Source organism: Typopeltis vanoorti, chromosome 24 (assembly GCF_054136105.1).
Source record: "Typopeltis vanoorti isolate ZY-2024b chromosome 24, IOZ_Tvanoo_1.0, whole genome shotgun sequence".
Classification (NCBI taxonomy): domain Eukaryota; kingdom Metazoa; phylum Arthropoda; class Arachnida; order Uropygi; family Thelyphonidae; genus Typopeltis; species Typopeltis vanoorti.
In genome coordinates, this window is record NC_143572.1 from 721,131 (window position 1) to 740,697 (window position 19,567).

At 38.1% G+C, this 19,567-nt stretch overlaps 1 protein-coding gene across 1 annotated transcript in view; it reads left to right on the top strand.

The window, feature by feature from the left end:
* The first annotated feature begins 493 nt into the window (after positions 1-493).
* LOC150092881 (ATP-binding cassette sub-family C member 5-like) overlaps positions 494-19,567 on the top strand; it is a 708,254-nt gene continuing 689,180 nt past the window's right edge. The window contains exon 1 of the mRNA XM_090414097.1: positions 494-552. Within this exon, the coding sequence (XP_090270223.1) occupies positions 494-552 (59 nt within the window). The remainder of the gene's footprint in view (positions 553-19,567) is intronic.

Below are 19,567 nucleotides of genomic sequence, written 5' to 3' on the forward strand. Positions count from 1 at the left end.
AGTAGGGTGATTGAGGCATTGGATATGAGGAGGGAGCGAGGAAAGGATTTGATGGTTTTAATAGGCACAAATGACTTGACAAAGGACAAAGAACACATCAGAATGGATATCAGGAGGCTGCTTAGATGGATACAAGAGAATAGTGTGACAGGAAGGATAGTAAGCGTGTTGCCTAGGTATGACTGTGGTGAGATGAGGCAGAGTTTATGAATGATATGTTAGCTGAAATGTGTGAGGAGAAAGGAGTACAGTTGGTTAATGTGTAATATGAGTTTGAAGGTCAAAGTGAACTGCATGGGAGAGATGGACTGCATTTGAGTGGTTATGGTGTGAGTCGCTTGGAGAGACTGCTGCTGGAAGGTAGACAAGTGAGTACAGAGAATGAATCAGATCAAGTGGGAAGTGATGTGGAAAAGCAGGAGAGTATGACAGGGGAGATTGAATAGGTGGTTATGAATAAGGAAGTGAGTGGCATGAGTATGAAAATGAGAAAATGGATGTGCAAGATGAACAGGGACACAGGGATGCTCAGGGTGGACAGGAGTACACAGCGTGAGAAAGGTGGATTCTCCAAGAGGATATGAGAGCATGTGTAGACAGGAAAGGAATGGAATGACCTGGGATCAAGAGGAAACAGTTGGAATTGAAGAGGGTTCTAAAATGAATAAGCAGAAAGGGAAATGGCTCCAGTCGAGCTTGGAGAGATCACATCAAATGAGTGGTATCAGTGAAACTGGATGTAGATCCAGGAACGAGCTGTTGTGTGTGTATACAAATGCTAGAAGAGTAAGAAATAAGTCAGATGAAATGGTTGCACTAATCAAGTCTGTTCATCCAAAAGTTGTTCGAATAAGTGAGACATGGTTAGATGAGGACGACATTCTGACAGGAATAGGGATGGAAGGTTATGATGTGTTTTGTGAGAATAGGAGGTTAAAAAGGGAGGAGGGAGTGCTATTGATGATAGAGAAAGAGTTGTTATGTAACATACAAAGTAGAGATGCAAGAGAGAAATAGTGGCAGTGGTTTGAGGCAGTATGGTGTGAGATAGAGATGAACGGAATGAAATACTTGGTTGGATGTTGTTATAGACCAGGTAAAGTGGATGGTTGTGACTATGAAATGTATAATCAAATTAGCCAAGCGAGTGATCATTATGGGCAATTTTAATTATGGCATTATAGACAGGAATGATGAGATAGCAACTGGAAGTAAAGAAAATGAGTTTTTTTGAGGGATAACTACCTCAGACAGTATGTAACAGAGGGCACACGAGGATTCGGGGTCTTGGATTTGGTCATCTCATCGGAGGATGTAATTATAAATGAAGTATCAGATCATCCTCCAATTGGTGAGAGTGACCATGAGGTGATTACATGGTTGCTAGCAGTGTTGAGGACCTCTGTAAGAAAAGGGTATACGTGGAACTACAAGGTGGGGGGGGGTGATTATGAAGAGCTCAGGAGACAGCTTACAGGTGTAGCATGGAATGAGGAGTTAGCTGGAAAAGAGATCAATGGAGTTTGGGAGATTTTCAAAAACTTTCTAGTAGATGCAATGCCTAAATGTAATATTCCAAGAGTGAGAAAGTTAAAAAAAGTGGATGTGAAATGGATTTATAAAGAGATTAAGCATGCGATACAGAGAAAAAGGGCATTATGGAGGAAGCATAAGAGAAGTGGAAATAACCAATTCTATGAGGTCTACAAAGACCAGGCAAAGAGGGTAACTTGGTTGGTGAGGGTAGCTAAAGAGAGGTATGAACAGCAGTTAGCTAATGAAGCCAAAAAGAATCCTAAGGAGTTCTTTCGATATGTAGCCAGCAAAAGAAAGAATGATTATGGAAGGATGACATTGATAGGAGAAAATGATATAAAGACAGCTGTTGCAGAATGTGTGGCGGATATACTTAATGAGCAATTCATAAAGGTCTTTCAATCTTGTGAATGTGACTTCATGGAAAGATTGAGAGCAGTAGATGATGGGGAGGAGAGACTGACCTGTAAGTGAGCAAGAGGTGTATGCGGGGGGTTGAGCAAACTAGATGTAAATAAGGTGGTGGGACTTGATAATATATCACCACGTATTCTGAAGGAATGTGCCAGGGAGTTGATGCCAGCCTTGACATATTTATTTAATACGAGTCTTGCACTCGGTGAAGTTCCTAAGGAGGGCAAGATTGTGCCACTTCATAAAGGAGGTGATAGAACTCGAGCATTAAACTATAGGCCTATCTGTGTGTCAGGTGTTGTAGTTAAGTTGTTGGAGAAGTTTGTGAGAACTAGGATCCAAAAATGGGTTGACAACAATGGTACACTGGAAACTGTATCTTTGATGGACAACATAGATTTGCTGAAAGGAGGTCATGTTTTAATAATCTACTTACTTATTACAATAAGGTGACTGCTTCCATGGACAGAGGAGAAATATGTACAGTGATATACTTAGATTTCACAAAGGCTTTTGATAGATTACCGCATGTAATCTATCAAAAGCAACTCCAAGGAGTCGACAGACTCATCAAGGGAGGTCTTAACATCATGTCAAGAAGAACTATTCGACATTCACATAGCATCTATCATGCCTCGCCTTGAACTCATTCACAGTCATGGCACCCACAGCAGATTTGGCAGCTTATTCCACTCATTCACCACTCTAAAAGTAAAAAACTTAGCTCAAACACCTTTGCTAACCACACTCTTGCCCAGCCTTCCACGTATGGACCCTAGTCATCTCACCACCAGTTCTATTCTCAAAAATATCTTCTGAATTAATCTTATAGAAATCCTTCAGTAATTTGAATGTCTCAGTCATATCACCCCTTTTCTGCCTATCAACCAATTTCTGCAACCGACAAATCTTCAACCTGTTCTCATAAGGGTCATTCCATAGACCTGTTACCATCTTGGTCACTCGTCTCTGGATCCTCTGCACCTCCTCCCCATCAAGAAGAAACCTTGGCACCCATATCTGGGCACAGTAGTCTAGATGGGGTCTTATCAAGGTGTGATACAGAGGAACAATAACCTGTTTATCTCTGCTTGTTAAAGTATTTTTCAGCAACCAAGTGATTTGATGAGCTGATTTAGCCACTTTTGCAATGTCCCCCCTAAACTTCAACTCCCTATCCACCAACACTCTCAAATTCCTGGTCTCAGCAATCTCCTGGAGTATAGTTCCGTCAGTGTGATATACTGCTGTTAATCTTTTCACCCCAAAAATGCATAACCTTACTTGCCACATTAAATTGACATCCATTCTCCTTAGCCCAGTCCTCCAAACTATCCAAATCATCTTGCAAAATTTTAACATCCTGTGCACTCAGTATTGCTCTACCCAACTTTGCATCATCAGCAAACAAATAAACACTTCCTCTCAGATCCTTTCCTATATCGTTAATGAACAAATTGAAAAGTAGCGGTCCAAGAACAGCACCCTGCGGAACACCACTAGTCACATGCCGTCTTTTGTACTCTACTCCTGAATAAAACACTCTCTAATATCTCTCCATTAACTACCCTCCTATCCATATCACCAACCCTATATCCATCCCCATATGCTGCACTTTACTGATTAGAATTCCATGTGGTATCCTGTAAGCCTTAGCAAGGTTCAGTAGAATCACCATATACCCATTACCGTTATCCACTTCAGCTGTCACTGTGTTATACAACGTGAGCAAGTTATTCAGGTATGATCTACCCTTCACAAAATCATGCTGTCTCCCATACAGTATCCCATTTTCATCTATCCAATCCTGTATTTTTCTCTTGATTAATTTCTCCAAGATCTTGACAACGATTTCTGATATTCTGATCAGTTGGTAATTTACAACAGCAGTGTTGGAACCTCCTTTATGCAATGGAACTATTTTCCCCTCTACTAGTCCCGAGGGGGTGGAACTACTTTCCACTCCCTCGGGACTAACCTAGACCCGAGACTCAAATTAAACCAAATGGTCAAGGGCACTGGCAATTCTTTAGCCGCTTCACGTACGACATGAGCTGGTATACCATCCAATCCCACAGATGTATTGACATTGATATTTTGTAATAGACTATTCACTTCCACTTCATTCACCACAATTCCCCTATAAGCTATTGGTTCATTCATTCCTGCAATGTCACCACCTGGATGATATACTCTTGCAAAGTACTAGCTCAGTAATTCAACTATATCAACTGATTCAGTTACCTCCCTACCATCAGCATTCTTTAAAATCATTCTGCTATATACATTTTTTCTTTTACGTGCCACATATTAAAAAAACTGTTTGGGATACTCTTTAGCCTGCATGGCTAATGTTCTTTCATAATCCGTTTTTGCTTTTCTTTCCACACTCGTTACCCTTCTGGCCTGCGCTTTATACTGTTCATGTGCTTGCCAGTCACCTTTCTCCTTAAATTCCCTCCTAGTTGTTTCTTTTTTTGCAGCTGAATCTTAATGATATTATTCACCCATTTAACCCCTACTTGATTTATTATTCGGACTCTAGGTATACAGTCAGCTATTGCCTCATGCAAACACTTCTCAACCGCCTCCCATGCATGCCATGGCACTAAATCAATCAAACTTCTAAGCTTGTAATTCTTACCAACCTGATAATTCCACATATACCCTGTCTTAATTGTAAATTCCACACCTTTAGCCACCTCCCAAGTCAAGACCCTATGATCACTCTCACCAGTTGGTGGCAACATGGTCATATTCGTTACAGCCAAATTCTCAGATGGAATTACTAGGTCTAGTACTCTCTGACCACTAGTATTTTCAATTACATGCTGTCACAGATAGTTATCCCTTAATAACTGCATAAAATCCAATTCCTTCCTCCCATGTGTCCTCTCTTCCTTCCAATCAATGTTACCATAGAATTCCCCATAATAATTACCCTCCTTCCACTCATTGCTTCTATTTGCTTATGCATACTATCTCCACCATCTATTCCATCACTTGGTCTATAGCAGCACCCAACTGTATATTTTGTTCTGCTAGTCTCAATCTCAAACCAAATAGCCTCAAATTTGCTATTTTCTCTATCCTGCAGTTCCACTTCCATTCTCCTTGGCCGTAGCTCATCAGCTATCATCAATGACACTCCTCCCCCCATTTTATTCTCCCTGTCACTCCTGAACACACCATACCCCTCATATACAATCCCACTAGCTATATCATCTTCTGTCAGCCATGTTTCACTAATGCCAATAACCTGTGGCCTGGAAGTGCCAACCAAGACCAAAAATTCTTCCTTCTTATTCCTAATACTTCTGGCATTAGTATACATGAATTTCAGAAGCCCATTTGTTGATAGTTGATAGTCAAATTGACTATTCATTTTAAAAATTTTATGGAATTTACAACCGTGTTAAAAAAAACTTTTTTTATTATCCTGACGTTTCGATCTTCACATCAAGATCATCATCTGGAGAGTACATAAATATACAGGACAAGCTGAGTTACATCATTAACGGATAAGCTAGAGAAACAGTGATTTGATCACATGTTATTCTACTGGCGTGACCTCTGGTGAAAAAAAAAAAAAAAATTACATCAAGCTAAATTCTATTTTACAATGACAGGAATAAACATTCTTTTAGATGGTTTTCTTTCAGAAACAATTGGTGTCCTACTTTTAGTATTACAATTCTTATTTTTGATTTACAATACTGGATTTTCTACAGTCCTGTTTATAGTTGTTCATGGTGAGGAAGGTCGAACATATACCTTCCATATGTCTGGGATTTTTAGACCATCATTGTTGTTCAGATTGGGGTGGTTGATAATAATCTCACAGGCTTCCTTGAATTTCCGTTCATAACATGTTTTAGTGTGATGTAGACAGCTGGTGGTTTTTCAGTCAATTCTGTTGTAAGGTATTCAGGGCATGATCAGAAAGGTCAGCTTCACCATAATTATTATATTTGATGTGTCGTTTATGTTCATTTTGTCTAATAGGAATTGTGCGTCCTGTTTCTCCTATATATGGTATGTTGCAAGTACAATAAATCCAGTATACTTCAATGTGGGCTAGTGGAGGGAGTGGGTCTTTGGATGAGTTGAGTAAGCTTTTTAATTTTGCAGGAGGTTTAAAGGTGACTTTGAGGTTGTACTTTTGTAGTACTCTGTTTATTTTGTCAGATATTCCTTTAATGTAGGGAATGGTTATAGTTTTACTATAGTCTCGTTTGTCTTTGTTTTTTATTGTGGTTTTGTAGAGAATTTTGTTAATAGTATTTTGGCTGCATCCATTTTTCTGTAAGTTATTACTGATAATTTTAAATTCGTCTTTCAGTGCCTGTTCACTGGAACAGATCATCTAAGCTCTGTTTCTTAACGTGTTGATGACATCTAGTTTTTGTGTTGGGTGGTGTAGGAGTTTATGTGTGTATATTGTCCCGTATGTGTCGGTTTTCGGTAAACAGTGAAGAAAAGATTGCCTGAGGGAAGACGTGTGACAAGTGTATCTAGAAACGGAAGTGTGTTGTGTTTTTCAATTTCAATTGTGAACTGTATGCATTTGTGTTGTTTGTTTAGGTGTCTAAGGAATGTGTCTAATGTCTGGCGGCCATGGGACCAGATCACAAAAACATCGTCCACGTATCTAAGCCAGACTTGGGTTTTAGAGGGGAGGAATCTAGGGCAAGTTGCTCACGATGTTCCATGTGAAAGTTAGCAATGGGTGTGTGTGTGGGGGGGGGGGGTAATGGCGAGCCCATGGCTGTACCTTCTTTTTGTAAGTAGAAGGCGTTTTGCCATACAAAATAACCTGACTGTAATACATGCGTAAAAAGCACTGTGATATCTGGAGGGAAATTTGCTCTGTAGGAGAAGAATTGTGTCATTGGGACATTTGTAAAGAGGGCAGAGACGTCAAATATCACTTAAAACAAATCCGAACATACTAATAACCAGAACCAATAAAGGAAATGCCACTGTCATTTTAAACCGTAACACTTATATAGAAAAAATGAATCTGCTGGGCTCTGGCAATAACACATACAAATTAGTTAACTACAGCCCAACTAACAGGACAAAAAACAAAATAGAGCAACTACTTAAGTCAATTACCACATGGACCAAAGATACGGTCAAAAAACTGTTTCCTCACTACATGCGCTCCCCAAGAATTTACGGGCTACCAAAAATTCAAAAAGAAAACACCCTGCTAAGACCTATCGTTGAAGGAATTGATAGCCTGACGTATCACTTAGCCGAAATATTAGCAGCAATACTCAAGGAGTTGATAGGTCATTCCCCCTCCTATATCAAAAACACACAACACTTCATGAACATCATCAAAGACATTACATTAGAAAAAGATGATTTATTAGTCAGTTTTGACTTCTCTGCCCTCTTTACGAATGTCCCAATCAATGACGCAATCTTTCTACAGAACAAATTCCCTCCAGATATCACAGTGCTTTTTGCGCATGTATTACGGTCGGGTTATTTTGTATGGCAAAACGCCTTCTACTTACAAAAAGAAGGTATAGCCATGGGCTCGCCATTATCCCCCCCCATTGCTAACTTTTACATGGAATATTTTGAGCAACTTGCCCTAGATTCCACCCCTCTAAAACCCAAAGTCTGGCTTAGATACGTGGACGATGTTTTCGCGATCTGGTCCCATGGCCGCTAGACATTAGACACATTGCTTAGCCACCTAAACAAACAAAACAAACGCATACAGTTCACAATTGAAATTGAAAAACACAACACACTTCCGTTTATAGATACACTTATCACACGTCTTCTCTCAGGCAATCTTTCTTTCACTGTTTACCGAAAACCAACACATAAGGGACAATATATACACATAAACTCCTTCCACCACCCAACACAAAAGCAAGGTGTCTTCAACATGCTAAAAAACAGAGGTCAGACGATCTGTTCCAGTGAACAGGCGCTGAAAGACGAATTTAAAATTATCAGTAATAACTTACAAAAAAGTGGATCCAGCCAAAACACTATTAACAAAATTCTCTACAAAACCACAATAAAAAACAAAGACAAACCAGACTACAGTAAAACTATAAACATTCCCTACATTAAAGGAATATCTGACAAAATAAACAGAGTACTACAAAAGTACAACATCAAAGCCACCTTTAAACCTCCTGCAAAATTAAAAAGCTTACTCAACTCATACAAAGACCCACTCCCTCCACTAGCCCACCCTGGAGTATACCGGATTTATTGCACTTGCAACATACCATATATAGGAGAAACAGGACGCATGATTCCTATTAGACAAAATGAACATAAACAACACATCAAATATAATAATTATGGTGAAGCTGGCCTTTCTGATCATGCCCTGAATACCTTACAACAGAATTGACTGAAAAACCACCAGCTGTCTACATCACACTAAAACATGGTATGAACGGAAATTGAAGGAAGCCTGTGAGATTATTATCAACCACCCCAATCTGAACAAAAATGATGATCTAAAAATCCCAGACATATGGAAGGTATATGTTCGACCTTCCTCACCAAGGACAACTATAAACAGGACTGTAGAAAATCCAGTATTGTAAATCAAAAATAAGAATTGTAATACTAAAAATAGGACACCAATTATTTCTGAAAGAAAACCATCTAAAAAAAAATGTTTATTCCTGTCATTGTAAAATAGAATTTAGCTTGATGTAATTTTTTTTAATTTTTTTTTTCACCAGAGGTTACGCCAATAGAATAACATTGTTTCTCTAGCTTACAGTTAATGATGTAACTCAGCTTGTCCTGTATATTTATGTAAGTTCCAAATGATGATCTGGATGTGAAGATCGAAACGTCAGGATAATAAAAATGTTTTTAACACAGTTGTAAATTCCATAACATTTTTAAAATGAATGCTGATCACCATGTAACCCTAAAAGAAAGGATCAAATCAACTATCAGTGATAGTTGTTGATTTGTTGATAGTCAAACTAGAGCGAATGGGATTGGATATTAGATTGGTGCATTGGATTGGAAACTGGCTATCTGATAGGTATCAACAAGTTGTGTATGGGGGAGCAATATCCAGGAAAAGGAATGTTTCTAGTGGTGTGCCTCAGGGGTCTGTTTTAGGGCCATTGCTGTTTAACTTGTATATTAATGATATTGGTGAAGGTTTGGATGGAGATATTCAGTTCTTTGCAGATGATGCAAAGTTGGGACAAACCATGAAGAGTAGAGAAGTTGTTGTGGCCTTACAAGAAGACTTGAATAAATTGAGTGATTGGGTATGGGATTGTGAGTTTAATGTTGCAAAATTTAAGGTTTTAAAATTTGGAAAACAAAAATGGTATGCAGAATTTATGCTTAGTGAGTATATATCGTCGGAGGTGGAGCTAATAATAAATGATCTGGGGGGTGATAGTGGATAAGGATCTGAAATTTAGGACATATAGCCAAAATTGTGAAGACAACACAAAGGCTTCTGGGAATGATGCGAAGGACACTGACTTCTAGAAGTAGGAAGATTCTTGTTCCATTGTATAAGACTTTGGTTAGGCCACCCATGTACTATTGTGCCCAGATTTGGTCACCTGGTTTTCAGAAGAATGAAGAGATGTTGGAAAGGGTCCAGAGGCGACTGACTAAAGTAGTTTCTAACCTCTGGAATTTGAAGTATGAGGAAAGATTGAAAAAGATGCAACTTGCAGAGTCTGGTGGACAGGAAGAAGAGGGGAGATATGATAGAGACCTACAAGTTATTAAGGGGTTGTTATAGGATCAATGCTGGAGAGATTATACAGAAAATTATGGGAGATCAGGGGAGAACCAGAGCTCATCCCTGGAAACTGTATAAAGAGGGTGTGAGTAGGGGAGTGAGAGGCAGGTTTTTTTTATGCAGAGTTGTAAATGATTGAAATGCCTTGCCTGAGAGTGTGGTGTCTGCAGAGAATTTGAGTTTGTTTAAATCACGGTATGATGAGCTGTGTGTATGATAAAAGAGCCTCCTAGATGATTCTTTGACTCCATGGGGTCTTGGGTAATAATAAAAATAACTATCTGAAGACCCGATGTAGTCCACGACTCATGTGGGAGGCCACTTTTGTCATATACACAGCTCACCATGCCATGCCTTAAACATACTCAAATTTTGCAGAAATTATTCTCCCAGGCAGTGCATGCCAATCACCCACAACTCTCCATGCAAAAAACTTGCTTCTCACTATGATGTACACACTTTCCTTATATAACTTCCAGGGATGACCTCTTTTCTTCCCCAATCTCTAACCATTGTATGAAAAACCTCTTCAATGTTAAACCTATAACAACCCCTTACGAACTATTTCATCTCCATCATATCACCCCCTCTTCCTCCTTTTCACTAGACTCTGCAAATTGCATTGTCTCAACCGGTCTTCATATTCAACATTCCAGAGAACAAGAACTATTTTGGTCAATTGCATCTGGACCTTCTCCAACATCTCTTCACCCTTTTGAAAACCAGGTGACCAAATGCGTGCACTGTAGTCCATACGTGGCCTAATCAGAGCCTCATACAATTTAACCAGAACATTCATCCTTCTACAAGTCACTGTTTGCTGCATCATTCCCAGAATTTGTTGTGTTGTCCTCACAATTTTGGCAATATATCCCTTTAATTTCAGGTCCTTATCCACCATTTTGCCCCATGATCTCTTATTTCCTCAACCTCCAACGATATATCCCAACTAATAGTAAATTCTACATCACATCTTTATTTTCTAAATTTTAAAGCCTTAAATTTGATAACATTGAACTAGTATCCCCACTCACGAGCCCATTCACTCAGTCTATTACTAACTACTTGTAAAGTCACAACATATGCTCCTCATAGTTATACTTTGTATGATTTGCAAACAACTGTATATCCTAATTCAGATCTTCCTCAATATTATTAACATATATGTTAAACAGCAATTGCAGTGAAACAGATCCCTGAACCACACAACTAGTGACTTTCCTCTTCTTGGATATTGTTCCCCCATACGTAATTTGTTGATACCTATCATACTGCCAATCTTCAATTCAATGCACTGGTCTAATATCCAACCTCATCAACTCTAGTTTTACTATCAACTTGACATGTATAATCTATCAAAAGCCTTTGCAAAATCTAAGTATACTGCTGCTTATCCATCTCCCACATTAAAAGTTGCTGTCACCTTATTGTAATAAGTAAGTAGATTACTAGAACATTTTTGACCTATAATCTGATGTTTGGCTTCTGTCACCTCCTTTATGAAGTGGTACAATCTTACCCTCCTTCCACTCCTTTGGAACTTGACCCAATGTAAGACTCATATTAAACAAGTATGTCAAAGCAGATGTCAACTCCCTGGGCAAATTCTTCAAAATAGGCAGGTATATATCATCAAGTACTATAGTCTTATTAATAAAAAGTTTCTTTAATTCCCCATATAACGCTTTCTCACTCACAGTCAGTCTCCTCCTCATCATCAACTGCTCTCAAACTCTCTATGATGTCACATTCAGAAGTATGAAATACCTTTTTGAATTGCTTAGTAAATATCTCAAATATATCCTTTGCAGCAGTTGTCCTTATACGATATTCCCAATCAATGCAATCCTACCATAATCATTGTTATTTTTGCTGACTACATATCCAATGAACTCCTTGGGATTTTTTTGGCTTCATTAGCTAACTGCTGCTTATACTGAACTTTTGGTACACTTAACAACTGAGTCACCACTCATTTCCTGTTCTTTATATTCCTTAGGAAATTAATTATGACCACTCTTATGTTACCTCCATTATGACTTTTTTCTCTATATTGCATGCTTAATCTCTTCATTCATCCATTTCACATCTTCCTTATTTAACGTTCTAACCTTTGGAATACATTTAGACATTGCTTCTACTAGATTGTTTTTGAATCTCACCCAACTCCTCATTCCATGCTACAGCTCCAAGATGTCTCCTGAACTTCTCATAATTACCAGCCTTGTAGTTCTGCATATACCCTTTCCTCACAGAAGTCCTGCCATGGTTGGCAACCACCTGGCAATCACTTCATGGTCACTCTTACCAACTGTAGGGAGATTTGACACCTCATTTATAATAACATCCTCTGATAAGATGATCAAATCCAAGATCCTCAATCCTCAATGCCCTCTGTTACATTCTGTCTGAGGTAGTTGTCCCTCAAAAACTCAAGAAACTCATTTTCTTTACTTCCAGTTGCTATCTCGTCATCCCAACCTATATTGCCCTAATTAAAATCACCCATAATCATCAGCGTTTTCCCACTTGATTGGCTAATTTGCTCATACATTTCCTGGTCACAACCCTCCACATTATCAGGTTTATAGCAACATCCAATGAAGTATTTCATTCTATTCACCTCTTTCACCTTACTGCCTCAAAATCACTACCACTATCCTCCCCTTCCTTCTCTACTTTGTATGGACATAACTATTTTTTTTTCTATCATCTATAGCAGCACTCCATGTCCTTTTTACCTTTTCTATCTTCACGAAAGACATCATGTACTTTCATATCTATTATTGTCAGGATGTCATCCTCATTCAACCATGTCTAACTTATGCCAACAATTTTTGGGTAAACATATTCAATCCTTCTTCTTCTTCTTCTCTTCCATCTAAGACGGGTTGAGTCTTCTCTTGAGCAGGATCTTCCAGTCTTCTCTATTCCTTGCTGTTCGAAAAAGTTCCTTATATGTTCTGCATCCCGAGATGTTCTTTATTAATTTCAGCCAGATAATTCTTTGTCTTCCAGGGCTTCATTTTTCAGTTGGAAAAGTATTGATTAGGACGTTAGGAAATCTGTCTGTACGGTGTGTCCAAACCATCTCAGTTGTTGTTTTCTAATTTTTTCTATTATTATCTTTTTATACAATAGTTCTTGTCTGACTGTGATGTTTGTTTTCTTTTCTATCCAACTTGTTCTATTTATTTTTCTTAAGCATTTCATTTCAAATGCCAGCAGTTTTTTCTCCTCTCTTTTTTTAACTAGCATTATATTCAATCCATGTAACCATTTCATTTTCCTTGTTGCTGATACTTCTGGCATTCATAGACAAACAACATCTGATTCCTGGATCTATAACAAATTTCACTGATACCACTTATTAGATGTGACTTCTTCACACTTTCCTCAAGTTATTTCTTTTCTCCTTACTCATCCTCCCAGAACCATCTTCAAATCTGTTTTTCCTACATCCCAGGTCATCCCTTTCCCTTTTTGTCTACACACATTTACATCCTCTCTGTACTCACTTCTCTACCTTCCAGCAGCAGTCTCTCCAAGTGACTACACCAAAACCATTCAAATGCAGTCCATCACTCTTATGCAGTTCAATTCTTCCTTCAAACTCATTCCACACATTAACAAACTGTACTCCTTTGCCTTCCCACATTTCTGCTAACATATCATGTATAATTCTTGCTCTCTGCCTCATCTCATCACATCGCTGTCATACCTGGCAACACACTGACTACCTTTTCTATCTTACTATTATCTTTTATCTTCCTCAGCAACCTCCTGATATCCAATCTTACATTTTCCTTGTTCCCAGTCAAGTGATTTGTTCCTAACACTACCAACTCCTTTGCTCACTAACTCCCCATATCCAACACCTCAATCAATCTATTCATTTTACCTCTAGGAAAATAAACCTTGTGCATCTCTCGTTTCCTACACCTCTAATAATCAAATTGCCATACAATGCCACTCATGAGTCTTTCGTTACCATTTTCATACTGACATCATTTGTTTTTGTCTTCTTCACTCTTCCACATATATCTACAATTCTCTTCATTTTACTCTGCATCCATCTCATCTTCACCAACTCGGCTTTCAAATCTTGCATTCTTTTTTTCACTATGATTTACTCTCTTTATTTTATTGCCAGTCACATTATCAGGCTATATATTCACTGATACCACTTGATTCAAAAGTCAACACCTGTTCGCTGTCAATTCTGCTTGTTATCTTACCATTAACTGCACTTTGTTTTTTGACATCATTATTGCCCACTTTATCATTAATTTCACTCTGTTTTTTAACGGCATATAAATTATCACCTGCTTTATCATCAATCACACTTTTTTCTGCGTTATCATTTCCACACATTCTCTGAACGATCACACAATCTTCAACTTCTGTGGCAGTTATGACGCCAGGTACCCTACTCATATTTAAGAAAACCTCATGGTCAATTAGAATATTGCACTTTCTACATACCCACAATCATTCTTTTCTCTTATTCAGTCTCTGTACATAAACATCTGTGATATCTCCCCACACATGCATACTACACTCATGGCGCTGTACCCTCTTTGAGAAATCTATGATCTATGCAAGTGCACAACTTCTACTGAAAATCTTAGACATAAACACTCACTTCTTTACAATTAATTAGTCAAATAAACATATCTGAGCTGGGAGCCTTCTTTACTCAAACCTTCCCACGAAGCACCACCTGGCTTACTGAGGTCTTATCAGTGGTACTGAGAGTTGCTACTATTTATAATGTTAGTATTCACATTTCTCTATATCTAATTCATCTCAGAAGAACAGCAGAACATTGCTTCCTTCAATTGGAAAGACCTCAATTCGATTCTCATTGTGACGAGCGGAATTCTTATATGGGCTTTTTCTATTGAAGGTGAGTTAGCCGAACTCATACAGTGGTGGCGGGGTTTTTTTCTCTTGGAAACTCGGGTTTTTCATCTCGCGTACAGTCAAATCAACCTTCAGAACAAGCAATTTACAGATAAAAAATACTGTTGTTGGTGATGATGGGCGATAGATGGTGTTAATTGTTGTAGTTGGAGAGTTGAGTGGCAGTGGAGAGGATGAGATGTATTTGGCAGTAGAGTGGTGTGCCCTCCTATGATGAGTCCTTGGACTCTCTGGAGGTGTCACGTAATAATAATAATTCAGGGTGCTGTAATGTGGTGATACACAGTTTTGCTGCTTGTATATGGAAATCTACCATTAATAGCCAACACAAAATGTGAGTCAACTCTGGAATATAAACCTTCTGGACAATGAAATGCCTTCTGAAACAGGAGACTTTGCTTTCAGATTGGACAAAGTTCTCTTTTTTGGTGTATTCTCTTTGAATTCTCTCTGAATGTTGTCAGTGGATGTGGTAGGAAGACATGGCAGAGTACAAGATTTGGAGAAAAAGTAAGAAGCCAAAAGATTGTCTTTTCTGCCTGTGGGTGATGGTGTAATAGAACAATCTGAGTGACCAAAAGAGTTGAATGCAGTGTTGGACAAATTTATTACAATAGCTTTGTTTTTGTCTTTGTCTAAGATAGCATGACTGCTATTTGGCCATGATGCAAGTTTCGTGCATTTAGTCCTCCGAAGTCAGTATTAGAAGTGTTCATAATTTGCTTACAGATATCTGGATCCAGCCTTAGTAGATGTAGAAAATGTAAATAGAAATTTCACTATTTATACTATGCTTGATTACTCTCTTGAACAGCACCCAACAATCTTGACATGCTTTTTGGAAGACCAAAAAGATTTTTATAAGGGATCAGAATTTAAAGTGGAAAGGAAATAAATGGTTCTACACTTATAAAAATTGGTTCAGTGATGCATTCACTGCAAATATTCCAATCTAAAGAATACTTGACCCAAGAAAATATAACATAGAAATCGCATAACTCATGGTGAAATTTTTTGCATGAATAGAAAGACCATTCCTCACTCTCATTCAGTTTTGATAACATTCCACTCATTAGTTCAGTTTTCCACTATTGGTCTAAGTTTCACATCTAGCCTATCCTGGTGTAACACGTCACATTCATAACCTTTTTCGTTCTAAACATTTTTTCTCTTCTGCTCAACTCCTTACACTTTATAAATCCCAAATCAACTTTAGAATATTGTTCTCACAATTGGGACCTCCCTCAGAATGTTTTATTGTATACAAAAGAGAACTATTCACTTAATAGATAAATAAATAAATTCCGTGTGATGATACAGCATTCCCCCTTTATACGGTAGTTCACGGTACCATCTAGTCCCCCCCCCTAAATTTTATCCTGGCTCCGGAACCGGCATAGGCTAATGAATCAGACCTATGGCTGGACCAGTATTCCTGACTGTAATCCGTGTGTATCCTCGGACCGGTTTGCTTGCTTGCGGGATAAAAAACACCAGATAAATTGGCGGAAAAAACCCAGCTGTCAACGCCCAAGACCGGCTAACTTGGCAATGGCTGAGGAAGATCCTTAAGCTCCTCATGTCGTTGATGGGAATCGAACCTAGGACACTCCTTCCCCAGGCATATGGTCGCGAAGTGCAAAGCCACTAGGCTAATGTGGACACTTAATAGATGACCATTCTCATACTGACTCCCTCCATTTGCTTTCCCCGTAGATGCGCTGTTTCTACATTATGTTATTTCTATATGTAATTCCATGGATGTGCTCTGCTGAAATATCTGCAACTATATCTTGACTTCAGTCTAATCATGAAAGAACATGAACAACTGCTGGACAATATTCATATACTGTTCAGCTCCAAACTCACTGAATCATCTTCTCATCCTCTTCCTTCTTTCCACATACCTCCATCCTTTCAACCAGTCTTCCCCAAACCATTTTCCTTAACCTGTGCAACCCTCCAACTCTTCAAGAAACAGATCAGATTAACAAATTTTCTTCTCTTTAATCACTTGCCCACACACTTCATCTGTGAGGTTGATGTTTAAAAAATGCTAGATTATGAGTTGCATTGTCTAGGGCAGTGCTTCCCAAACTTCTGGATGTCAGGGCCCCCTTTGCAAAAATTAAAATATTTCACGGCCCCCCTCGAAAAAAATCGTAATAGAGAGATATATTATTATAATATTTATTGTATTTATATTCAATACAAAACATACACAGCGAATATTGTAAAAATCAAATGCATGTATTACATTTTTGCCTCTTACCGTTTGGTTCTGAAGACGATGCGGGATGTTCTGGTAAAATATGAAATACTGTCCTTTTTTTTTTTTTTTTTAAGTCCGTTTCTGCTTCTGATTGTTCGCAGGAATTTTTTTATTTTATTTTTTATCAGCCACTTCTCCATCTCAGGGTTAAATTTTTTTAACGTAGAATAGATCAAATAATATCACCACTTACCGATACTGGTACACCACGGACTGATAACATGAAATTAGTGAATATTACCTGAATAAGGGAATCCCCAGACCAGGAACATTTTTCTCTTTTGGGACTTTTCTCCCTTTAAGGTAATTAAGCCTAATGCGAAACAGACAGCAAAGGCAGGTTACTGAAACATGCATATGATTGGTGCGGTATTAACAAAAGATCACGCAACCGAAAGATAAAAGCATAGCTGACAATTGAGTTGAAATGCTAACTCTCTTCAATCGAATTCCATATGTGAAACTGCAATAACATTCATTATATATATATATATATATATTACTTAGTTTTAACACTTTTACGAATTTTAACACGTTCGGTTGAATTTTATTGCTGCCTTGGGAAATCGAACTTGCACACATCTAATTAATAACAATAGTGTTTAGTTAGATACTGTGTTTGCCCATGCAACATATGGTTTTGTTTCAGTCTATACAGATAGTTTCTGTATGAGGGGACATGTGATTCATTAATTAGTGTGTTTTTATCCCAGTTGTCTCTAATTGCACTATTTGTTGAGAAATATATTACACAGACTCCTCATACCTTATTCACTGGCATAATAAAAGTACTTGTTTTTATTGCCTCTGCAGTATAGTGGTTGTTAGGGAGGGATGTTGTTTATCACTGCAAGGGAATTACTATCTCCCCACATGAACTTGTTTAAGCTTTTTTTCATGTGTGAAGTATATGCGAAACTTTTATTGGTAACAGAAAACTAACTCGGATGACAGTGATAATATAATATAAAACGAGTTTTGATATGTATATAAAGTCAATATCAACAGTCTCTGATTACGAACGCATGATGAAAGGGACAGGAAGATTTGGAGCTTCCCTGGAGAGCATTCGAAGTAAATACAATTAACCACTGCTTTGTAATTAAACATATGAATAAGCAATATTTACTAATATTCATTAAGCGCCGAAATATGCAGGAAGCAAAGTTTGTGAACCAACACCAATGTGTGAATTTTTGCATTAAAATATAAAAAATATCAAAAAAGAAATAATAAATAATAAAAGTTAAATACATTTCTTTTAAAATAAAAAAAATCTACTTAGTCTTAAAACATTTTAAATTTGTTTTCATTATTTCACGGCCCCCCTCAACATAACCTACGGCCCCCAAAGGGGCTGTGGCCCACAGTTTGGGAAGCGCTGGTCTAGGGAACAGACTGCATGTATAGGACTTAGAAGGATCAGATTTGGATGGGAGAGGTTGAGGGAATGTAAATTGCAGCATTAGGCAGATAGCAGCAAAGAGGTTAGTGGGGACTTTTATCAGAAGGTATTATAAAAGAGCAGAAGGTGAGAGGGGAAGATGAGGCAAAACGGATGCAAGGAATAGGTTTTTACATAGAGAGTTATGGATGAGTGGAACACAGTACCAGAATGCATTGTAAATGATGAGAGTGTTAAGGAGTTTAAGGTTCAATATGTATATTGTTAGTTGTGTGGACTTTCATGATGAGTCTGCTGACCATGGAGATTGATGTGATGATGATGATGATGATAATAATAACTTATAAACTTTAATTAAATCTCTCCTCTTTCTTCTGTTAGATAAGTTCATCAGATTGCAGTTATGCAACCAATTATCATAAATATCTCTACATAATTAACCAGTTTTCTCTGAATACCCTTGATTTTCTCAACATCCTTTGAAAACCTTGGTGAGAAAAGTTAGGAGCCATAATCGAATGTTGGCCTGGTTAGAGATATTTTCCTATGTCTTACATGTGATGGTTCTTTTAGTTAAGCCTACAGTCTGCTGCATTTTACTAATTGTCATATCAGTATGATTCCAGAGCTCAGATTTCTTCTTAACCAAAAAATTCAAATCATTGTATTTATTATCTTTCTCTAAAGCCTGTCCATTTGACGTATTATTATTATTATTATTATTGGCGACTCCACGTAGTCCTTAGACTCATCGAGGGAGGCCCTAAACATCATGTCCACACAACTATACAACATTCTCACAGTATCTATCATACCTTGCCTTGAACTCACTCACTGTCATAGCACCAACAACAGACTCTGGCAGCTTATTCCACTCATTTACCACTCTAAAAGTAAAGAACCCAGCTCTAACACCCCTGCTAACCACACTCTTGCCCAGCTTCCATAGGTGTCCCCTAGTTCTCCCACCACCAGTCCTGATCTCAAAAATATCCTCTGAATTAATCCTATAGAAACCCTTTAGTAATTTGAATGACTCAATCATATCTCCCCTTTTCTGCCTATCAACTAATTTCTGCAACCCACAAATCTTCAACCTCTTCTCATATGGTTCATTCCATAGTCCTGCTATCATCTTAGTCGCTCGCCTCTGGATCCTCTCCACCTCCTCCTCCCCATCAAGAAGGAACCTAGGTGACCAAATCCAGGCACAGTAGTCGATATGAGGTCTTATCAAGGCTCG